This window comes from Symphalangus syndactylus, chromosome 16 (assembly GCF_028878055.3).
Source record: "Symphalangus syndactylus isolate Jambi chromosome 16, NHGRI_mSymSyn1-v2.1_pri, whole genome shotgun sequence".
NCBI classification, from domain to species: Eukaryota; Metazoa; Chordata; class Mammalia; order Primates; family Hylobatidae; genus Symphalangus; species Symphalangus syndactylus.
In genome coordinates, this window is record NC_072438.2 from 67,360,476 (window position 1) to 67,384,317 (window position 23,842).

General features: G+C 40.8%; 1 protein-coding gene and 1 non-coding gene across 4 annotated transcripts in view; one reads left to right on the top strand and one right to left on the bottom strand.

Annotated features, from left to right (window-relative positions):
* NUP155 (nucleoporin 155) overlaps positions 1-23,842 on the top strand; it is an 80,370-nt gene that overhangs the window by 28,986 nt on the left and 27,542 nt on the right. For all 3 annotated transcript variants that reach the window (XM_055245638.2, XM_055245637.2, XM_063619565.1), the window contains exons 10-20: positions 18-115; positions 1,422-1,574; positions 5,262-5,362; positions 9,621-9,791; positions 11,442-11,552; positions 13,106-13,200; positions 13,955-14,043; positions 14,817-14,879; positions 15,458-15,605; positions 17,269-17,335; positions 19,125-19,240. In XM_055245638.2, the coding sequence (XP_055101613.1) occupies positions 18-115; positions 1,422-1,574; positions 5,262-5,362; positions 9,621-9,791; positions 11,442-11,552; positions 13,106-13,200; positions 13,955-14,043; positions 14,817-14,879; positions 15,458-15,605; positions 17,269-17,335; positions 19,125-19,240 (1,212 nt within the window). The remainder of the gene's footprint in view (positions 1-17; positions 116-1,421; positions 1,575-5,261; positions 5,363-9,620; positions 9,792-11,441; positions 11,553-13,105; positions 13,201-13,954; positions 14,044-14,816; positions 14,880-15,457; positions 15,606-17,268; positions 17,336-19,124; positions 19,241-23,842) is intronic.
* On the bottom strand, positions 16,044-16,104 carry LOC129465078 (U7 small nuclear RNA). Its single transcript, XR_008651857.1, has one exon. It is a non-coding gene; the product is annotated as a U7 small nuclear RNA (small nuclear RNA).

Sequence of the window (23,842 nt, forward strand, 5' to 3'; positions counted from 1 at the left end):
TTTCTCCTTTCTTTTAGGACCATCGATCGTTCTGTTTTTAAACCAGTTGTCCAGATAGCAGTGATTGAAAATTCTGAATCACTGGATTGTCAGTTATTGGCTGTCACACATGCAGGTATGTTGTTTTATTTACATATCTGCTATTACTGTTACAACTTCTGAAAATTCTTAGATTTGGAAATTTATGATTAGGAATATACTTTTACTTCTATATCTGCTGTAAAGCCATATAAATAATTTGTAAAATAAAGGATTTTGAAAACTGGGAGATTTTTCTAATTCTGTTTCTTCACTTTATAGATATAAAGCCAAACCTAGGCCAGGCATGGTGGCTCACACTTGTAATCCTAGCGCTTTGGGAGGTCAAGGCGGGCAGATTTCCTGAGCCTAGTAGTTCAAGACTAACCTGAGCAACATGGTGAAACCCTGTAACCCTGTCTCTACTAAAAATACAAAAATTAGCTAGGTGTGATGGCACGGCCTTGTAGTACCAGCTGCTTGGGAGGCTGTCATGGGAAGATCGCTTGAGCCCAGGAGTCTGAGGCTGCAGTGAGCTGAGATTATGCTACTATACTTCACCCTGGGCAATAGGGCAAGATCTTGTATCAAAAAAAAAAAACAGTAAAAAAGCAAAACAAAAGCCAAGCCTAAAAGGCACAGTGGCTGACATTTTGTAACAAAGCCTGAATTGGAACACAAGATTTCTTGGTTTGTCTTTGCAAGTCTTTCTAATGAAATGTATTGATTCACCTCTCAATTTCGAGTGACATTTTGTTAGATATATATTTTAGCAGATAGTCTATATGGTAATTTAAGATTAGTCGGGGGGCCGGGTGCAGTGGCTCACACCTGTAATCCCAGCACTTTGGGAGGCCAGGGCGTGTGGATCCTGAGGTCAGGAGATCAAGACCATCCTGGCTAACACAGTGAAACCCCATCTCTACTAAAAATACAAAAAATTAGCCAGATATGGTGGCAGGCACCTGTAGTCCCAGCTACTGGGGAGGCTGAGGCAGGAGAATGGCATGAACCCGGGAGGCAGAGCTTACAGTGAGCCGAGATTGCGCCACTACACTCCAGCCTGGGAGACAGAGCAAGACTGTCTCAAAAAAAATAAAAATAAAAATAAAAAAAATTAGATGGGTGTGGTGGCACATACCTGTAGTCTCAGCTACCTGAGAGGCTAAGGCAGGAGAATTGCTTGAACCCGGGAGGCGGAGGTTGCAGTAAGCCGAGATGGCGCCACTGCACTCCAGCCTGGGCGACAGAGCTAGACTCCATCTCCAAAAATAAAAATTAGCCAGGAAAGTTATGTACGGTTTTAGCAGAGTGTTACATTGCTGTATGTAATTGCTTCAATAACACATTTACCTCAGGTCCTTGTTTTCTGTTACTGATGCATAATTTTACCCCATCTTCAGGTGTTAGGTTATATTTCAGCACTTGTCCATTCAGACAGCCATTAGCACGGCCTAATACACTGACGCTGGTTCATGTCCGCTTACCTCCTGGATTCTCAGCATCTTCAACCGTAGAAAAGCCTTCAAAAGTACATAGAGCTCTTTATAGTAAAGGTAAGTTCTGAAATACTGTCAGATTTAAGGTTATATTCTTAGGCCGGGCACGGTGGCTCACGCCTGTAATCCCAGCACTTTGGGAGGCCGAGGCGGGCGGATCACGAGGTCAGGCGATCGAGACCATCCTGGCTAACACAGTGAAACCCCGTCTCTACTAAAAAAATACAAAAAATTAGGCCGGGCGCGGTGGCTCACGCCTGTAATCCCAGCACTTTGGGAGGCCAAGGCGGGTGGATCATGAGGTCAGGAGATTGAGACCATCCTAACACGGTGAAACCCCGTCTCTACTAAAAATACAAAAAATTAGCCGGGCGTGGTTGTGGGCGCCTGTAGTCCCAGCTACTTGGGAGGCTGAGGCAGGAGAATGGCATGAACCTGGGAGGCAAAGCTTGCAGTGAGCTGAGATTGCACCACTGCACTCCAGCCTGGGCGACAGAGCGAGACTCCATCTCAAAAAAAAAAAAATTTAGCCGGGCATGGTGGTGGGCACCTGTAGTCCCAGCTACTCGGGAGGCTGAGGCAGGAGAATGACGTGAACCCGGGAGGCAGAGCTTGCAGTGAGCCGAGATTGCGCCACTGCACTCCAGCCTGGGCGACAGAGTGAGACTCTGTCTCAAAAAAAAAAAAAAAAAAAAAAAAAGATTATATTCTTAAAATTGTTAAAATTATATGGTGTTTTGAAGTATTTGAAAATACCCTATGGCAACAGTAGAAACTGGGGACTACTAGAAGGGTCAGGGAAGTAGGGGAGCAAGGGTTGAAAAACTGACTATTGGGTCTTATGCTCAGTACCTGAGTGATGGAATCAGTTGTACCCTAAACCTTAGCACCACGCAATATACGCAAGTAACAAATCTGCACATATACCTCCTGAATCTAAAATAAAATTTGAAATTGTAGTGAAATTCAAAAGTTGAAATAGAAAGTGTAGTTTTCACTCCTACATTTAGGTTTTTGATCTGCTTTGTGATAATTTTTGTATGTTGTATGAAGTAGGAATCTAACTTCATCCTTCTGCATGTGGATATCTAGCTGTCTGAGCACCATTTGTTGAAAAGACTGTTATGTCCCCCATATGGATTCTGGATTCTCAGTTCTGTTCTGTTGGTCTATATTATCCATCCTTATGTCAGTAGCACAGTCTTGATTACCATTGCTTTGTATTAAGTTTTGAAATTGGTAAGTATGACTATTCCAACTTTGATCTTTTTTTTTTTTTGAGGTGGTCTGGCTCTGTTGCCCAGGCTGGAGTGCAGTAGCACAATCTCTGCTTACTGCAACCTCCATTCCCAGGCTCATGCCGTCCTCCCACTTCAGCCTCCTGAGTAGCTGAGAGAGGCTACAGGTGTGTGCCACCACACCCGGCTAATTTTTGTACTTTTTGTAGAGACAGGCTTTTGCCATGTTGCCTAGGCTCATCTCAAACTCCTGAGCTCAAGTGATCCGTCTGCATTGGCCTCCTAAAGTGCTGGGATTACAGGCGTGAGCCACCGTGCACCTGGCCTTATTTTTTTTTTAAAGATGATTTTGGCTATTCTCAGTCTCCTGAATTTTCATAGGAATTTTAGAATCACCTTGTTAATTTCTGCAAAAAAAGTGAGGTGGGGCCAGGTGCAGTGGCTCACACCTGTAATTCCAACACTTTGGGAGGCAAAGGCAGGTGCATCATTTGAGATCAGTTCAAGACCAGCCTGGCCAACATGGCGAAACCCCGTCTCTACTAAAAATACAAAAATTAGCCGGGTGTGGGGGGCATGCCTGTAGTCACAGCTTCTTGTGGGCTGAGGCAAGAGAATCACTTGAACTGGGGAAGTGAAGGTTACAGTGAGCCAAGATCCTACCACTGCACTCTAGCCTGGGGGACAGAGCAAGACTCCATCTCAAAAAAAAAAAAAACCACAAAAAAAGTGAGGTTGGATTGTGATAGCTGAATCAGTATATCAATTTGGGGCATGTTGCCATCTTAACTATATTAAGTCTTCAAATCCATGAATATGGAATATTTTTCCAAGTCATTTGGGGGTGGGGAGGAAGGTTCTCACTCTGTTGCCCAGGCTGGAGTGCAGTGGCAGGATCTTGGGTCACCATAGCTTCAACCTCCCAGGCTCAGGTGATCCTCCTTGCTCAACGTCCTGAGGAGTTGGGACTACAGGCATGTGCCACCACTCCTGGCTAATACTTGTATTTTTTGTAGAGACGGGGTTTCACCATGTTTCCCAGGCTGGTCTTTCATCATTTTTATTCATGGTGTGTTTGAATTAACCAGTATATAAACTGTATTTCATTGAATATTAGCTTGTATTACATTGTGAATTTGTCAGTCACAGCATTTTTTATATACTAAATATATTTTTATAAAATTAGTAATTAGGCCGGGCGCGGTGGCTCACGCTTGTAATCCCAGCACTTTGGGAGGCCGAGGCGGGTGGATCACGAGGTCAGGAGATCGAGACCACGGTGAAACCCCGTCTCTACTAAAAATAGAAAAAAATTAGCCGGGCGTGATGGCGGGCGCCTGTAGTCCCAGCTACTAGGAGAGGCTGAGGCAGGAGAATGGCGTGAACCCGGGAGGCGGAGCTTGCAGTGAGCCGAGATCGCGCCACTGCACTCCAGCCTGGGCGATAGAGCGAGACTCTGTCTCAAAAAAAAAAAAAAAAAAAAAAAAAATTAGTAATTAAATTGATAAACCCATTGACTGCAAGATATACCCTAAGTTCAGAAATGTTAAAATGTGAAAAAAAAATATGTTTACCTGAGAGAAATACAGTTTAAAATTGAGAACACTTAAGGAGTCTACCCTAAAAATAATTATATAGTCTTTCAGGGAATTATTCTATTTTGTAACTTGTTTATTTATAAAGATTGATGTTAGGTTGGGCACAGTGGCTCACGCCTGTAATCCCAGCACTTTGGGAGGCCGAGCGGATCACGAGGTCAGGAGATTTAGACCATCCTGGCTAACACAGTGAAACCTCGTCTCTACTAAAAATACAAAAAATACAAAAAATTAGCCAGGCGTGGTGGCAGGTGCCTGTAGTCCCAGCTACTCGGGAGGCTGAGGTAGGAGAATGGTGTGAACCCGGGAGGCGGAGCTTGCAGTGAGCCAAGGTCGCACCACTGCACTCCAGCCTGGGTGGCAGAGCGAGACTCCGTCTCAAAAAAAAAAAAAAAAAAAAAAAAGATTGATGTTGTGTGTGTATATCTATATATGCTAATTTTAAGTTGGCATAAAAGTACTTGTGGTTTTGTAAAATTTTTTTTTTTTTTTTTTTTTTTTTTTTTTTTTTTGAGATGGAGTCTTGCTGTGTCGCCCAGGCTGGAGTGCAGTGGCACAACCTCAGCTTACTGCAACCTCCACCTCCTGGGTTCATGCCATTCTCCTGCCTCAGCAAGAGTAGCTGGGATTATAGGCGCCTGCCGCCATGCCCAGCTAATTTTTATATTGTAGTAGAAACAGGGTTTCACCATGTTGGTCAGGCTGGTCTCGGACTCCTGACCTCGTGATCCACCCACCTCATCCTCCAAAAGTGCTGGGATTACAGGCATGAGCCACCGTGCCCAGCCCGGTTTTATAATTTTAATTGCAAAACCGCAATTACTTTTGCACTAACCCAATAATTATTAAGGCTATTGAGGATGCATATTTGACATGATGTAATAATATTTTGTATATTAAACTTCTAGGTATTCTATTGATGGCAGCCTCAGAAAATGAGGATAATGATATTTTATGGTGTGTCAACCATGATACTTTTCCTTTCCAAAAGCCAATGATGGAAACCCAGGTAAGTTATCCTGACAATTCTGAGAAAACTATTATATAATTTTAAGTGAACGATAATATGGAAGAAACTTTTATCTTCTGATTTATTGCTGTTTGCTTCTAATAACATATGATTAGAAATTATAATGTAAAGAAATTATCCTGTCAATTATTTGTTTTTCGTCTGTCAGATTAGAAGTTACTGTGGTAATCGCAAAAAAAATCTTTAAAGCAAACATTGGACCCTACAGAATATTTTCCATAATGTACCAGAAAATACATGTATCTTTTTTGAAATTGTCTTTTTTTTTTGAAAACATGTCAGGTTCATATGAAATGATCTTTACCTCATTTAAATATGTTGCTTGTTAGTTATTTAAATATGAGGCCATCTATTATAGTTGTGACTTAGATTTTATTCTAACAATCTCTTTGTAATTTTGTCTGTTTTTTTTTTTTTTTTAATTATGGAAACTTTCAAACCTAAAGTTTGAAGAGTCAATTGAACCTCACATAAGAGAATTGAGTTGCCAACATCTTTCTTATTGTATTTCATTTTTCTTTCCTACATAAACAGAGGGACACCCACAAACACAGTTTTGTTTTAAACACAAAAATCACCACATACATCATGAAGTGGATATGGTCTTCCTGGGTGAGGGCCGAGGCTGCTATGAACCCACGAACTGCCCCTGCCCCCAGCTGCCCATCCTAGTCCACAGTTTATAAGGAGGTGAGGGAGGCTACCTGTCTCCATCCCCTTGGTGTCCTCTGCTCACTCCTGCCTGTCCTCCTAAATAGTCCTTCATAGCCCACAGAGGCTGCTGATCAAACCAGATAAACCAGCCCCTAGTGGGGTGTGAATGTCTGGTACTCTGTCTTTGGAGCTACCTCTTCAGAGGCATTTTGCTTCTAGTTTTCACTGAAAACTAGTGGTTTTTTGGTGGTTCTTAAATTTGAACCCTTCCAGATAGGGGGACTGGAAAAAGGTGTGTGTAAGTGGGAGGAACAAAAACTGAACTCCCAGGGATGGGAGTATTGTCTGCATGAACTCTATCAAATTTCTGACAAGGTTCAAAGAGCTGGGGTAGGAGCAGGAGGAAGATAAGGAGGTAAGGAGTGCCCTTCTCCTTCTTTCGTTTATTCTTTGAGCTTTACTGAGCGTGTACTACCAGCCTTGTGCTGTGATAAACCGTGAGGATTCAGAACTTAGTAAGATATAAACCCTGTCCTGGTTGGGATGCTGTGTTAGGGGAGGATGCTGCTTTTAATCCTGGCTCTACTTCCTCAAAACTGAAGCAGAGGACTTGTTTTTGGCTCTCTGTTTCTTCCTCTATAATAGTTATAATCGTACCTACCACGATGGAGTTGTGAGACTAAATGAGCTCGTGTGTAAAGCACTCAGAACAATGCCTGGCACTCATAGGAAGCACCATTCCATAAATGTTAACTTTTTTTTTTCTTTACTCTTTTAAAAGCACCTTATCCTGTTGCCGAGGCCCAAGCAGTCCTCCCACCTCAGCCTCCCAAGTAGCTGGGACTACAGGTGTGCATTACCACATACAGCCAATTTTTAAATTTTTTGTAGTGACAGGGTCTGACTATATTGCCCAGACTAGTCTTGAACTCCGTGGCTCAAGTGATCCTCCCACCTTGGCTTCCCAAACTGCTGGGATTACAGGTGTGAGACACTGTCCTCCACCTAACTTTTTTTTTTTTTTAGAACAAATGCTGCATGTCATGTAATTTGATTTAATATTTGAGTTTTTCTCAAACAAAGGTGGACTTTTGTTTTTAACAAAAAAACTCATCAAGTATAGTGTATGAGCTTTGATCAAATCCTAGTTACCAAAAATAGTCATAAAAGACATTAGAACAGCAGGGTAAATTTTATATTGGTTAGGTGTTAAATTATACTAGGGAATTGATAAGTTTTTTTTTTTTTTTTTTTTTTTTGAGACAGGGTTTCACTCTGTTGCCCAGGCTGGAGTGCAGTGGCACAATCAGAGCTCACTGCAACTGCCTCCCAGGCTCAGGGGATCCTCCCACCTCAGCACCCGCCACCCCCTCCCCCCCAGATAGCTGGGACTACAGGCACATGCCACCACGCTTGTCTAATTTTTTTGTATTTTTAGTAGAGACAGGGTTTTGCCATGTAGCCCCTGCTGGTCTCGAATTCCTAAGCTTAAGGGATCCACCTGCCTTGGTCTCTCAATGTGTTGGGATTATAGGTGTGAGCCACGTCATCCAGCCAATAACATTTTTAAATGTTACTATATGGTTTGTAAGAAAACATTCTTATTTTTAGGAGATATGTGCAAAAGTATTTAAGAGTGATAAATGATGTCTATACTTTCAAATAGTACAATAAAACAGAAATATACAGGAAGAGAGAGAATGCAGATACGGCAAACTGCTAACAATTGTTGAATCTAGGTATTGGGCATGTGGACTTTTACTGTATTTTCAACATTTTTGGCTGCTTGAAATTTTTTATTACAAAGTGTTTTAGAGGATTAAAATACTTTTTTTTTTTTTTTTTCTGAGACAGGGTTTTGCTCTGTTTCCTGGAGTGGAGTGCAGTGGCATGTTAGCTCACTATAGCCTCAAACTCCTGGGTTCAAGCAGTCCTGCTACCTCAGCCTTCTGAGTTACTGGGAATACGGGCACACGCCACCACACTGAGGTGGTTTTTTATTTTTTGTAGAGATGGGACTTCATTACATTGCCTAGGCTGGTAAAATACTTTTTTTTTTTTTTTTTTTTGTGACAGAGTCTTGTTCTGTCACCCAGGCTGGAGTGCGGTGGTGCAATCTCGGCTCACTGCATCCTGCGTCTCCTGGGCTCAAGCAGTTCTCCTGCCTCAGCCTCCCTAGTAGCTGGGATTACAGGCGTGTGCCACCACGCCCGGCTAATTTTTCTATTTTTAGTAGAGACGGGGTTTCACCACATTGGCCAAGCTGGTCTCAAACTCCTGACCTCAGGTACCGCCCACCTCCACCTCCCAAAGTACTGGGATTATAGGCGTGAGCCACCTTGCCGAGCCAGTAAAATACTCTTTAAAGGAAAGATAGTATCTTAGCAGATTTAGTTGATCCTGGAAAGATGGTAGAAAGTAGTTATTTGGTTGAGAGAATTATAATTTTATTAAAGAGTATTTACAGTTTATCTTGAGAAAAGTTTGCCTTTGTCCTCTAGTACAAAAAGATTTATGTATTAGTATAGAAAATGCCTGCTTATGGCTGGACATGGTGGCTCACGCCTGTAATCCTAGCACTTTGGAAAGAGGCCAAGGCAGGCGGATCACCTGAGGTCAGGAGTTTGAGACCAGCTTGGCCAACACGGCAAAACCCGGTCTCTAATAACAGTACAAAAATTAGCCGGGTATGGTGGTGTGCGTCTCTAATCCCAGATACTCAGAAGGCTGAGGCAGGAGAATTGCTTGAACCTGGGAAGCAGACGTTACAGTGGGTTTTGATTATACCACTGCACTCCAGCCTTGGCAACAGGGTGAGACTCCATCTCAGAAAAAAAAAAAAAGATAATGCCTGATTAGCACTTTGAGAGGCCAAGATGGGCAGACTGCATGAGCCCAGGAGTTCGAGAACATTCTGGGCAACATGGTAAAACCCTGTTTATACAAAACAGAAAAATTAGGCGGCTGTGGTAGCATTCTCCTGTAGTCCCAGCTACTTGGGAGGTTGAGGTGGAAGAATCAACTGAACCCAGGGAAGTCGAGGTTGCAGTGAGCTGTGATCGTGCCAGCGCACTCCAGTTTGGGTGACAGAGTAAGATGCTGTCTCAAAAAAAAAAACCCAGAGGCCAGGTGTGGTGGCTCATGCCTGTAATACCAGCGCTTTGGGAGGCCGAGGTGGGCGGATCACCTGAGGTCAAGAGTTCAAGACCAGCCTGACCAACATGGAGAAACCCTGTTTCCAATAAAATTAAAAAATTAGCTGGACGTGGTGGCGTATGGCTGTATTCCCAGCTACTCGGGAGGCTGAGGCAGGAGAATCAGTTGAACCCGGGAGACGAAGGTTACAGTGAGCCGAGATCACACCACTGCACTCTAGCCTAGACAACTTCGTCTCAAAAAAAAAAAAAAAAAAACCCAGAAAATACCTGATTTAAAAAAAAGATAGTAGAAAATTACATAATACTTTCGAAAATATTCATGTTAATGTACTATTTATTAAATTTACTTTATTAAGTCTGTAGTTTTTTCTTTTGCATTATGTAACTTCAATATGATGTGTAAAACATTTATTTCTTTTACACAGACGACAACCCGTGTTGATGGTCATTCCTGGGCTCTTTCTGCGATAGATGAATTGAAAGTAGATAAAATAATTACACCTTTAAACAAGGATCATATTCCAATAACTGATTCACCAGTTGTTGTACAGCAGCACATGTTACCTCCAAAGAAATTTGTTCTCCTCTCAGCACAGGTATGTACGTATTCTGTTATGGTAGTGACAAAAATAAGCGATATATAATATTTTTGTCAAGTTCTCTGAAGTAGTGGCTTAATGGAATAATTTTTTTTTTTTTGAAACGGAGTCTCGCTCATCACCCAGGCTGGAGTGCAGTAGTGTGATCTCAGCTCACTGCAACCTCTGCCTCCCCAGATCAAGCGATTGTCCTGCCACAGCCTCCTGAGTAGCTGGGATTACAGGTGCACACCACCACACCTGGCTAATTTTTGTATTTTTAGTAGAGACGGGGTTTCACCATGTTGGCCAGGCTGGTCTCGAACTCCTGATCTCAGGTGGTCTACCTGCCTTGGCCTCCCAAAGTTCTGGGATTACAGGTGTGAGCCACTGCACCCAGCCTTCCTGGTTTCTTATTTAATTTTGTTTATTGAGATTTTTCCCAGGCACACAAGCTTATAAGTAGTCAAAATTATCAGTTATCATTTGATATTTTATTTATTTTATTTTATTTTAGACAAGGTCTTACTCTGTCACCCAGGCTGGAGTGTGGTGTACAGTCTTGGCTTACTGCAACCTCTGCCTCCCAGGCTCAAGGGATCCTCCCACATCAGCCTCCTGAGTAGCTGGGATTACAGGCGTTTGCCACCACACCCAGTTAATTTTCGTATTTTCTGTAGAGACAGGATCTCACTAAAGCCCAGGCTGGTCTCAAACTCCTGAGCTCAAGCTATCCACCCACCTCATCCTCCCACAGTGCTGAGATTACAGGCGACAGCCAATCTTCCCAGCCATCATTTGAAATATGTCATAGTTGAAAAGCTTCTTCTCACTAAGGTTTATAAAAGAATCCACTTAGTTCCTTTTGTTTATTGATTGGTGCAAAAACAATTGAGGTTTTTGCCATTGATTGTAATGGCAAAAACACCATCCTGGCTAACACGGTGAAACCCCGTCTCTACTAAAAATATAAAAAAAATTAGCTGGGCATGGTGGCGGGTGCCTGTAGTCACAGCTACTCGGGAGGCTGAGACAGGAGAATGGCGTGAACCTGGGAGGTGGAGCTTGCAGTGAGCCGAGATCGTGCCACTGCACTCCAGCCTGGGAGACAGTACAAGACTCCGTCTCAAAAAAAAAAAAAAAAAAGCTGTAATGGCAAAAACCTCAATTGCTTTTGTACCAACGTAATACTATGATAGTTTTATTTTGTCCTTTAAGTCTTTTGATCTATTTGGAATTTACTCTGGTATAAGGTATGACTATGTTTCTAGCTGTTTTTTTTTTTTTTTTTGCCTAAATTGATATAAATAGTAGCAACATGATTAATTAATAATCTAACTTTAATTCTCTGGTTTGAGGGGCAGCTTTGCCGGGGCAATTGCATTAAGTTTTCTTTATAGATACATAGATCTACTGGAGGTTGAGTAGAGATGTAGGTGATCTTTTTGACCAGTTGTACTTTTTATATCACCTCAGCCAATCCTGCCTCAGCCCCCTGACATGCTGGAAATACAAGTATGGGCCACCATACCAAGCCTACTTTGTATTGTTGAATGGTTTTTTTTGTTTGTTTGTTTCATTTATTTTATCAAATAAGGTAGCAGAGTCAGTTGCTATCAGCCAGTCTTGGTAAATCTCTTATTCATGTTCTGTCTTCAAATTTCTTAGGGGAGCCTTATGTTTCATAAACTTAGACCTGTAGATCAACTGAGGCATCTACTTGTGAGTAATGTGGGTGGAGATGGAGAAGAGATTGAAAGATTCTTTAAATTACATCAGGTAATTATATATATACTTTTAAAAAATGTGATGCTATTTTAAACAGTGGGAGCCATAGTTTATGTAAATTGGGACTGGAATACTGTAATAAATAGTTTTTTTTTTTGTTTTTTTTTTTTGAGGTGGAGTTTCACTCTTATTGCCCAGGCTGGAGTGCAATGGCACGATCTCGGCTCACTGCAACCTCTGCCTCTCAGGTTCAAATGATTGTTCTGCCTCAGCCTCCCTAGTAGCTGAGATTATAGGGATGTGCCAGCACTCCCGGCTGATTTTGTATTTTTAGTAGAGACAGAGTTTCTCCATGTTGGTCAGGCTGGTCTCGAACTCCCAACCTCAGGTGATCCGCCCACCTCGGCCTCCTAAAGTGCTGGGATTACAGGCCGTGAGCCACCACGCCCAGCCATAAATAGATAATCTTAACAATATTCCTTTCTTTGCCTAAGTCACTGTATGTGAACTGACATTTGAAAGCAGGATTAATATAAGTCTTGTAGTGAGCTTTCAGATTTTTATTCTCTGTTGTTGATAAATTCTTTTTTTTTTTTTTGGAGACAGAGTCTCTCTCTGTCGCCCAGGCTAGAGTGCAGTGGCACAATCTTGGCTCACTCTAAGCTCCGCCTCCCAGGTTCACGCCATTCTCCTGCCTCAGCCTCCCGAGTAGCTGGGACTACAGGCGCCCGCCACCATGCCCGGCCAATTTTTTGTATTTTTAGTAGAGATGGGGTTTCACCGTGTTAGCCAGGATGGTCTCGATCTCCTGACCTCGTGATCCACCTGCTTCGGCCTCGCAAAGTGCTGGGATTACAGGCATGAGCCACCATGCCTGGCTTGTTGTTGATAAATTCTTATTGAAGTCTGCTAGTAAGAGTTTCTTGTTCAGGTTATATGATAAATGGCTTTTCATTAAAAGCAGAAGACATTTAGGGACAAGTTCTTTTTTGTTTGTTTGTTTGTTTGTTTTGGTTTAATGACCTGAGGAAGAAACTTGAGGCAACAGTGTAGAGATCGTAGTATTTCAGAGCCACAACTGGAATTGATACAGTTAAAATTGGGAATAGTTCAAAGTTAAGTATACAGACTCTGGATTCAAAGCACCTGTGTTAAAAATCCCAGCTCCACCACTGAGGTAAATTACTTGACTTCTCTGGGCTTCCGTTTCCTTATACATTATAATAGGATGTGGTATGAAGATTAATATATGCTAAACTCTTAAAATAGTACCTGACACATGGTAGGTATTCAATGTTACCACTTATTGTTATTTTCTAGAAAGCAGAAAGACCACAGGAAGAAAATTGGAGACATAAGCTGGAAACTAAGTCAGAATCTAGGTTAAAAGGAAAAGAGAACATCCTGTAATCCTAGTGCTTAAGATGAACTTAAAATAAAACCAGTGGTGTTTACTTGTCTTTTTAACACTAACTGATTTCATTCAGTCAGCAAGTATTTATTGAACGCCTGCTCTGTGCTAGATACAGACTTTAATACTGCATCTAGCAATACACAAATCATTTTAAAATTTATGTTTAAGGCCAATATTCCTCTTTTTACAGGAAGACCAGGCTTGTGCAACTTGCCTTATTCTTGCTTGCTCCACTGCTGCCTGTGATAGAGAAGTATCTGCCTGGGCCACTCGGGCTTTCTTTAGGTATATGAAAGTTTTTTTTATTTGTTTTTTTACTGGGCCACTTTTTAAAATGATTTTATTATCAATGTGATAAAGCCTTGCCAAACAGTTGAGTGACTATGTAGACAAATTACCAAAATTCATTTGCAAAAGGGTGAAATCTGGGGAGATTATAATGGTAATAGAAGCAACTAAATTAGCATAGTTTATGCATTATTACTTTAACTCTGGATTCTGTTCTGTAACTTCTTGTCTACTTTCTACACTTTGTTCTACCTCAGTTACTGTCTCATCTATCCTTTTTAATTCCCCAAACACTATGCCAATTCTGCTTAATATGTATCATTAGTATTGAAGGCTTCTGGATTACTTTAAGGAAACTTGGTAGCAAAGAGATATTTCTATTTAGAAAATATTTAAGAATTTGAAATGTGATTTTGTTAGAAACGTTTTTTGAAGTACCATCTAATCATAACCTAGTATGAAAATTACAATGCCATTTACTCACAAAGTAAATTCTATGCATTGCATATGTTTTTCTTAGAAGTTATCAGAGTCCCTTATAATTCTTTCTGGTAGCAGTTTCAAGTCCACATTTACTGAATAAATATTTATTATAAGTCTTATGCATATATTTTACTGTCAGCACAATACATTAAAGTCTCTAATGTTTAAAGCATTTATTTGGAAGCTAAACAGGAAAAGGAACAATTCCAGTTTTTAAGATGGATGGTTTGTTTTACTGAATAAACTCAACCTCTTGTCATAAAAATAGGTATGGTGGTGAAGCACAGATGAGATTTCCAACCACTCTTCCGCCTCCAAGTAATGTTGGTCCCATCTTGGGGTCTCCTGTCTATTCTAGTGAGTATGAAACATCGAAATGAAATTGTTTCCAATTGTTTGAATCTTAGAACCTTTATAGCAATTTTTATCAATAAGCCTTTTCATTATGTTTTATTTACTGCTAACTGTATAATTGATGAATACATCTATAGATTCTGATTCTTAAAAGTGATCTATTAATATTGAATCCTTAATGTAAGGAGGCAAAATAAGATGTAACCAATCATATTTACGTAACTCATTTGGTATATATTCAGAGGGAAACAGATGAATTATTTAATATTAATTAACTCCCACATCAGTGTTTTCCAAGGTGGGAGTTGTTAGAAACTTACTAGAAGATGAGTCCCTAATTCTTGCATATATCATGGACAATGTAACTCCTTTTTATGCTTAGAAATAGCCTCTGTGGCCGGGCGCAATGGCTCACACCTGTAATCCCAGCACTTTGGGAGGCCAAGGTGGGCAGATCACCTGAGGTTGGAAATTCGAGACCAGCCTGACCAATATGGTGAAACCGTGTCTCTACTAAAAGTACAAAAAGTAGCCGGCCTGTGGTGGTGTGAGCCTGTAATCCCGGCTACTCAGGAGGCTGAGACGGGAGAATCGCTTGAACCCGGGAGGCAGAGGTTGCAGTGAGCCGAGATCATGCCACTGCACTCCAGCCTGGGCCACAGAAAGAGACCCTGCCTCAAAAAAAGAAAAAAGAAATACCTTCTGTACCTAATTTTGATCACATTCAGAAGATTGAGATGTTCTTTTCTAAATCTTTGTATTCTTTCCTTTTTTAGGTTCTCCTGTTCCTAGTGGTAGTCCCTATCCAAATCCATCCTTTTTGGGAACACCATCTCACGGTACCTCTTTTCTTTGTTTTGGATTGGATTCATTTTGAAGTGCTAACATTATGAGTTAACCTTAATGCTTAGTGTGAAAAAGATGAACTTGCCTTATTCCCTTGAAAATAAATATAATTTTAGAAGCACTGTCCAAGCAAGTTTTGGCATTTGGATGTGAATGCCTTTATTTAGGAGGAACTCCTCTTATAATAAGCCTGGAAAGCCCATTATTTGTCTACCAGGATTAAATTGGACCCTAAAATCTGTGTAATTAGTTCTGTTTCACTGTCAGCATTACAAGCAGTACTTGCAAGTTGGTTTCCTTTTCATTCTGCATTGTGAACACTTGCAAGTCTACCTGGGAGTACCCATCCACATTTAAATCTCTCTTCTTATTAAGGAAAACCAAATTAAATATCTATGTCATTATTTTTGTAAATACCTTTGTGTCTAGATACACAAACTTGGGTTATTGAGAATTCTGAATTTTATGGGTTCTAAGATTAAGAGATTTATGGGTTCTAAGATTAAGATTAAGAGATTTATGGGTTCTAAGATTAAGACTAAGAGATTTGTTTTTCTTCTGTGTGTACAAGGTATACAGCCTCCTGCCATGTCAACTCCAGTGTGTGCTCTGGGAAACCCAGCAACTCAGGCCACAAATATGAGTTGTGTGACTGGACCAGAGATTGTGTACTCTGGAAAACACAATGGTATTTGCATTTACTTTTCTCGGATCATGGGGTAAGTTTGTCATGAAATAATGAACTATTGCTCACCTTGTCCCATCTTGAGTAGTTAAATATTTTTAACTCTGAATTTGGGACATCATTTATTCCTATTAAATTTTATTAGCTCACTTGTTCATAAATAAAACTTTTCTGTTATTCCAGTTTTTATGATCTAACTATATTCATTGCTGTGTTTTATTTCTCTTACTCTCTCATGATCTGTATTTGTGTGTGTGTGTAACATCAAAATACAGTTGTTCCTTAACACGGGTTAGGGGATGCCAACTACCCTTCCTCAACCTTCATGCAGTCAAAAATCCATGTACAACTTTTGACTTTCTTAATTACTAATAGCCTACTATCTAGAAGCCTCACTGATAAGTAATCAGTTAACGCATATTTTGTATGTTTTTTGTTTTCTTTTTTTAACTTTCGCATGGTGTAGGAGTGTGGGGGAGTCTCGTAAAAACCAGAAAACCTGCTAGACAAATTCTAAAACAGCCATAACACTGATATTTCGTGTTATATGTGTTATACACTATATTCTGACCATAAAGTAAGCTAGAGAAAAAAAATTAAGAAAATCATAAGGAAGAGAAAATATAGTTACTATTCATTAAGTGGCAACGGATCATCATAAAAGTCTTCATCCTTGTCTTCACGCTGAGTAGGCTGAGGAGTAGGAAGAGGAAGGGTTGGTCTTGATGTGTTAGGGTAGCATAGGTGGGAAAAAAATCTGTGTATAAGTGGACCCACACAATTCAGGCCCATATTGTTCAAAGGTCAACTGTATATCTACTTACATATTAATGTACAGTGTTACAAACTTCCCCATAACTCAGTGACATGTGTCTACAGTTCAACAGGGCAGTTCTTGTCTTGCTGGGCTAACTCAAGGATAGGCAATCAGTTGTGAAGTTAAAGAGAGCTATGCTTATCTTGGCTAGACTCTCACATGTTCAAGGTTATGTTTTCCAGCTGGTCTAGAATGGCCTAAGCTGAAACAGCTTGGTTGTTCTCTACGTGGTTTCTCATCCTCCAGCAGGCCAGCCAAAGATTATTTAGTTGGCGGTGGCAGAGTTCCTTGAGAAAGAGTAGACACTTGCAAAACCTTTATTCTAAGCTCAGAACTGGCTTATCATGTATTTTCTGCCTTATTCACTTGGCCACAGGGAAGTCACAGGGCCAACTCAGATTTAAAAGGTGGGAAATAGGCCACCTTTTAGGGAAGAGACATCAAAATCATACTGCAAAGGGGATAGATATAGGGAGGGATAAATAAATGTGGTTGTTTTTGCAGTCTATCATATTATTTTTGTTAGCTATCATGCGTAATATATATTTCTCTTAGATTTGAGATGTATGATTTCATTCATCTCATTTGCTTAAAAGTATGAAACGGTACAGAGCCCCTTTATAAATTTCCTGTTTACAATTTATTATACAGAGCCTTTTGATTTTTCTTCAGTAATATTTCATTATCTGAAAAACTTAGGTACATCAGGTATGAAAATTTTCTAGTATTCCATTCTTCTAGATAGCTTAGTAAAATGTCAAATGAAACCACTGCAAGTTTTAAAAAGTGAATAAAGCCATTAAGTTCCTAGAGAAAGAAATTTATTGTAATTATTTTTATTCATTTACAGCACAATCATTAAAACATTTTTTTTTTCCAGAAACATTTGGGACGCAAGCTTAGTTGTGGAGAGAATATTCAAGAGTGGCAACAGAGAGATCACTGCAGTAAGTGTGTATAATATTATTTTGTTATTTTTGTGTGGCCAGTTGATGGTATAAATGGTTAGATTGTTTCACATTTCCTGATATTACACAAATAAGATGGCAAAGCTTATTATTATTATTATTTTTTTTTTTTTGAGACGGGGTCCTGCTCTGTCTCCCAGGCTGGAGTGCAGTGGCCCAATCTCAGCTTACTGCAACCTCTGCCCTCTGGGGTCAAGCGATCCTCCCACCTCAGCCTCCTGAGTAGCTGGGATTACAGGTGTGCACCACCATGCCTGGCTAATTTTTGTATTTTTTGTAGAGATAGGGTTTCACCATGTTGCCCAGGCCGATCTCAAACTCCTAGACTCAAGTGAACCACCTGCCTTGGCTTCCCAAAGTGCTAAGATTACAGGCAGGGGGCCTCAGCGCCTGGCAAGTTATTCTTTTATGTACATGTTTGCATTCTTGGACAACAAACTGCTTACCTTCAGGTTTAAATCTCATCTCTAACATTGATTAACTGTCTGAATATGAGTAAATTACTTAACATTTCAGAGCCTGATACCTCATGGTAAAAGAAGGGGCGTAGTATATCTCCCTCATAAGGTTGTCATGAGGGATAACTCAAGCAACTTAATGTTGCTTAAAATTTACTATGTAATACTTTGACATATATATGAATGAAAACTCCATGGACCCAGCACTAATTTCCATGAATTGGCGTACTTTACAGACTGCTTTTTGCTCTTGTTGCCCGAGCTGGAGTGCAATGGTACAGTTTCGCTCTTGTTGCCCAAGCTGGCATGCAATGGCACGATTTCGGCCCACTGTAACCTCTGCCTCCTGGGTTCAAGCGGTTCTCCTGCCGCAGCCTCATGAGTAGCTGGGATTACAGGCACATGCCACCATGCCCAGCTGATTTTTTGTATTTTTAGTAGAAACGGTTTTACTATGTTAGCCAGGCTGGTCTCGAACTCCTGACGTCAAATGATCCACCCACCTCGGCCTCCACTGAGATTACAGGCGTGAGCCACCACGCCCAGTCCAAATATATTTTTAATTGTGAGGCTCTTAAAGTTCGTGAGTTGGGCACAGTGGCCCGTGCCTGTAACCCCAGTGCTTTGGAAGGCTTGAGCCCAGGAGTTCAGGACTAGCCAGGGCAATGCGGCCAGATCCTTTTTCTACAAAATAAAATAAGATTAAAATTAGTCAGGTGTGGTGGCATGTGCCGGTACTTCCAGCTAATTGGGAAGGAGGATCACTTGAACTTAGGAGGTCAAGGCTGCAGTAAGATATGATCTGCACCACTACACTCTAAGGCAACAACAAGACGCTCTCTCTGAAAAAGAAAAAAAAGTTCAAGTTTCTAAGAATAAGAATGTATTTGCCTAACAGTATATGATTCCATTTATATGAATTTTAAAAACTTGTAAAATTAATCTATGTTGATAGGAATAAGAAAAGTAGTTACCTCAGAGGTGGGATGACTAATGGCTACAAAGGAACATAGGAAACTTTCTTTGGTGTTGGAGATTTTCTGTATTGTGGTCTGGGTGATGACTAGACAAAAATATATAAAAGTAATCAAGATGTTTTCTTAATATTTGTATTTTATTGTATGTTAATTATGCATCAGTGTTACTGGCAGGAGAGGAAGTGTGTAGGTATTCTTTATTCAGATCAACAGGTGTGAATTGATACAAGAAATAACTTTATAGAGATACTCATTTCAAAATTAAAATTGTTTATATTATAGCTATACAGAGGGTGTGTTTGTAAACTTTTGAAAATTCTTTCATTTTTACAGATTGAAAGTAGTGTTCCCTGCCAACTGCTAGAGTCAGTGCTACAAGAACTAAAGGGTTTGCAGGAATTTCTAGACAGAAACTCCCAGTTTGCAGGAGGACCATTAGGAAATCCAAAGTAAGAATAAATAGGGTTTATTAATTCATCTTTTTCTTTTCATTGTATTTTTTGTTGAGATAATTTACATACTATAAAGTTGGTCCTTTTAAAGTGTGCAGTTTAGTATTTTTTAGTGTATCTACAAGGTTATGCAACCATCACCACTCTCTAATTCTAGAACATTTTCATCACAGCAAGAAGAAACTCTGTACCCATGACCAGCCATTATTATTCATGGACCTTCCCCCAGTCCCTGGCAACCACTAATCTACTTTCTGTCTCCACAGATCTGCCTTTTCTGACTATTTATATAAATAGGAATATTTATATAAATGGAATATTTATATAAATAGGAATATTTATATAAATGGAATATTTATATAAATAGGAATATTTATATAAATGGAATATTTATATAAATAGGAATATTTATATAAATGGAATATTTATATAAATATATTTATATATTATATAATGTACACAATATAATATATAAATATATTTATACGAATGTATGTAAGTGGAATATTTATATAAATATATTTATATAAATGGAATGTTTATATAAATATAGTTATATAAATGGAATATTTATATAAATATATATAAATGGAATATTTATATATAAATATAATACAAATATATAATATATATTTATAATATATTATAATTTATATTTATAATATAAAACTTATATTTTATAAATTTATATAAATAAATATAATTTATATTTTATAATATATGATACATATTATAATATATAATATATGTAAATATATGTAATATAAATATATGTAAATGGAATATTTATATAAATATTTATATGAATGGAATATTTTTAGACATATTTATATACATGGAATCTTTATAGAAATATTTATATAAATGGAAGTATGCAACAGATAACCTTTGGTGTCTGTTTCTTTCCCTAAGCATGTTTTCAAGGTTTGATTGTTGTAGCATGTATTATTACTTTGTCTCGTTTATCAGTTGATAGATATTTGGGTTGTTTCAGCTTTTTGGCTAATAAGAATGCTGATATGAGCATTCCTGTACAAGTTTTTGTGTGGGCATGTGTTTAGATGGACTCTTGCTCTGTCTCCTGGGCTGGAGTACAAAGGCTCCAACTTGGCTCACTGCAACCTCCGCCTCCCAGGTTCAAGCAATTCTCCCGCCTCAGCCTCCCAAGTAGCTTAGATTACAGACGTGCACCACCACGCCCGGCTAATTCTTCTTTGTATTTTTAGCAGAGACGGGGTTTCACCATGTTGACCAGGCTGGTCTTGAACTCCTGACCTCGTCATCCACTGGCCTGAGCCTCCCAAAGTTCTGGGATTACAGGCGTGAGCCACCATGCCCGACCAAGAGTGGACATTTGGGTTTTTTCTGAGACGGAGTTTTGCTCTTGTCGCCCAGGCTGGAGTGCAATGGTGCAGTCTCGGCTCACTGCAACCTCCACCCCCCGGGTTCAAGCGATTCTCCTGCCTCAGCCTCCCGAGTAGCTGGGATTACAGGCGCCTGCCACCCTGCCCAGCTAATTTTTAGTATTTGTAGTAGAAATGGAGTTTCACTATGTTGGCCAGGCTGGTCTCAAACTCCTGACCACCTTCAGGTGATCCACCATGCCCAGCAATAGATTTTTTTTTTTTTTTTTTTTTTTTTTTTTGAGACAGAGTCTCACTCTGTCACCCAGCCTGGAGTGCAGTGGCGTGGTCTCAGCTCACTGCAACCTCCACCTTCCAGGTTCATGCCATTCTCCTGCCTCAGCCTCCTGAGTAGCTGGGACTACAGGCGCTTGCCACTACACCCAGCTAATTCTTTGTATTTTTAGTAGAGACTGGGTTTCACCGTGTTAGCCAGGATGGTCTTGATCTCCTGACCTCGTGATCCGCCTGCCTCGGTCTCCCAAAGTGCTGGGATTACAGGCGTGAGCCACCGCGCCCAGCCAAGAATGAGTATTTTTAAGCCTCTAATGTAATACGGACTTTTTGTTGAAAAAATAAAAATCACATTGCATTCGGGGAGTCACATCACTCCTTAGAATTAATTGTTAACAAGGTATTACAGTATAATCTTTTTAAAGCATATGTAGGCCAGGCAGAGTGGCTCACACCTATAATCTGAACACTTTGGAAAGCCAAGGCAGGAGGATTGCTTGAAGCCAGGAGTTCCAGACCAGCCTGGGCAATATAAGAGACCTTGTCACTACAAAAACACATAAATAGGCCAGGCGCAGTGGCTGATGCCTGTAATGCCGGTACTTTGGGGGGCTGAGGCGGGCGGATCACTTGAGGTCGGGATTTCGAGACCAGCCTGACCAACATGGAGAAACCCCTGTCTCTACTGAAAATACAAAACTAGCCAGGTGTGGTGGCACATGCCTGTAATCCCAGCTACTAGAGAGGCTGAGGCAGGCAAATCGCTTAAACCTGGGAGGCGGAGGTTGCGGTGAGCCGAGATCGTGCCATTGCACTCCAGCCTGGGCAACAAGAGGGAAACTCTGTCTCAAAAAAAAAAGTCATAAATAAATAATAACGCATACATAAATATACACTTCTTTAAAAGCAAAAAGAGTCTAAGTAAGTACACTTTTATATAACATTGTTCATACTTTGTGTGTGTGTGTGTTCCCTCCCCCCACCCCCCCGAAACAGAGTCTCGCTCTTGCCCAGGCTGGAGTGCAGTGGTGCAATCTCAGCTCACTGCAACCTCTGCCTCCCGGGCTCAAGCAGTTCTGCCTCAGCCTCCTTAGTAGCTGGGATTACATGCATGTGCCACCACGCCTGGCTAATTTTTGTATTTTTAGTAGAGATGGGGTTTCACCATGTTGGCCAGGATGGTCTCGATCTCTTGACCTCATGCTCCGCCCACCTCAGCCTCCCAAAGTGCTGGGATTACAGGGGTGAGCCACCGCGCCTGGCCTGTCTTTATCTTTTAAGTAGGAGAATTTACCTCCTTCCCATTTTATTGGAATTAGTTAAATGTGGTTTACTGTTTTGGTTTGGTGTTTTTGGAGACAGAGTCTTGCTTTGTCTCCCGGGCTGCAGTGCAGTGGTGCAATCTCAGCTCACTGCAACCTCTAACTCCCTGGCTCAAGTGATTCTCCTGCCTCACCCTTCCAAGTAGCTGAGACTACAGCCCCACACCACGCCTGGCTAATTTTTCTATTTGTAGTAGAGACAGGGTTTTGCCATGTTGGCAAGGCTGATCTTGAACTCTTGACCTCAGATAATCCACTTGCTTCAGCCTCCCAAAGTGCTGGGATTACAGGTGTGAGCCACTGCGCCCAGCCACTAATCTCTCTCTGTCTTTTCTCTTTTTTTTTTCTTTTTTTTTTTTTTTTTTTTTTTTTTTTTTTTTTTTTTGAGACGGAGTCTTGCTCTTTCGCCCAGGCTGGAGTGCAGTGGCGCAATCTCGGCTCACTGCAAGCTCCGCGTCCCGGGTTCACGCCATTCTCCTGCCTCAGCCTCTCCAAGTAGCTGGGACTACAGGCGCCCGCCACCACGCCCAGCTAATTTTTTGTATTTTTTAGTAGAGACGGGGTTTCACCGTGGTCTCGATCTCCTGACCTTGTGATCCGCCCGCCTCGGCCTCCCAAAGTGCTGGGATTACAAGCGTGAGCCACCGCGCCCGGCTTTTTTTTCTTTTTTAGGCAATCTTGCTCTGTCATTGAGGCTGGAGTGCAGTGATGTGATCATTGTTCCCTGCAACCTCAGACTCAGCTGCCTGAGTAGCTGGGGCTATAGGCGTGTGCTGCCATACCTGGCTGATTTTTTCTTATTTTTCTCAGAGATAGGGTTGTGTTGCCCAGGCTGGTCTCAAACTCTTGGCCTCAAGTGATGCTCCCTCCTTAGCTTCCCAAAGTGCTGGGATTACAGGAATGACCCACTGCATCCACCCTTACTGAGGTGTTTTTTGAGACGGGTCTCACTCTGTTGCCCAGGCTGGAATGCAGTGGCATGATCACGGCTCACTGCAACTTTGACCTCCCAGCTTCAAGTGATCCTCCCACCTCAGCCTCCTGAGTAGCTGGGACTACAGGCACATGCCACCATGCTCCGCTGATTTTTTTATTTCACATTTTGTAGAGACAAGGTCTCACTGTTTTGCTCACATTGATCTTGCACTCCTGGGCTTAGGCGATTCTCCTGTCTTGGCCTCAAAAAATGCTGGGATTTTAGGCATGAGCCATCCGCACTCAGCCCTTATTGAATATGTTTAACATATTGAATAGGCTTAACATATTCAGTAAGTGAGTTTGTTAAATGTATTTACTGCATTTTACAGAGATGATCATATCATTTTCCCCTTACCTTTAACAATAGAATTAATACATGTCCTAATTTCGACCAACCCTTGGATTCCTGTAACATTAGTTTCATTGAGTATGGAAATTTTCTAAACAGATTTTTGAGATCTACTTTACATACCACTAAATTTACTCATTTTGAATGTTCAGTTCAGTGACTTTTAATAAATTCATAGAATTGTGCAACCATCACCACAGTCCAGTTTTAGCACACTTCCATTATCTAGGAGACATACCTCATGTCCATTAGCAGTCACTTTCCATTCCCACTTCTTAGCCCCAGACACTGATCTGCTCTATCTCTGTAGATG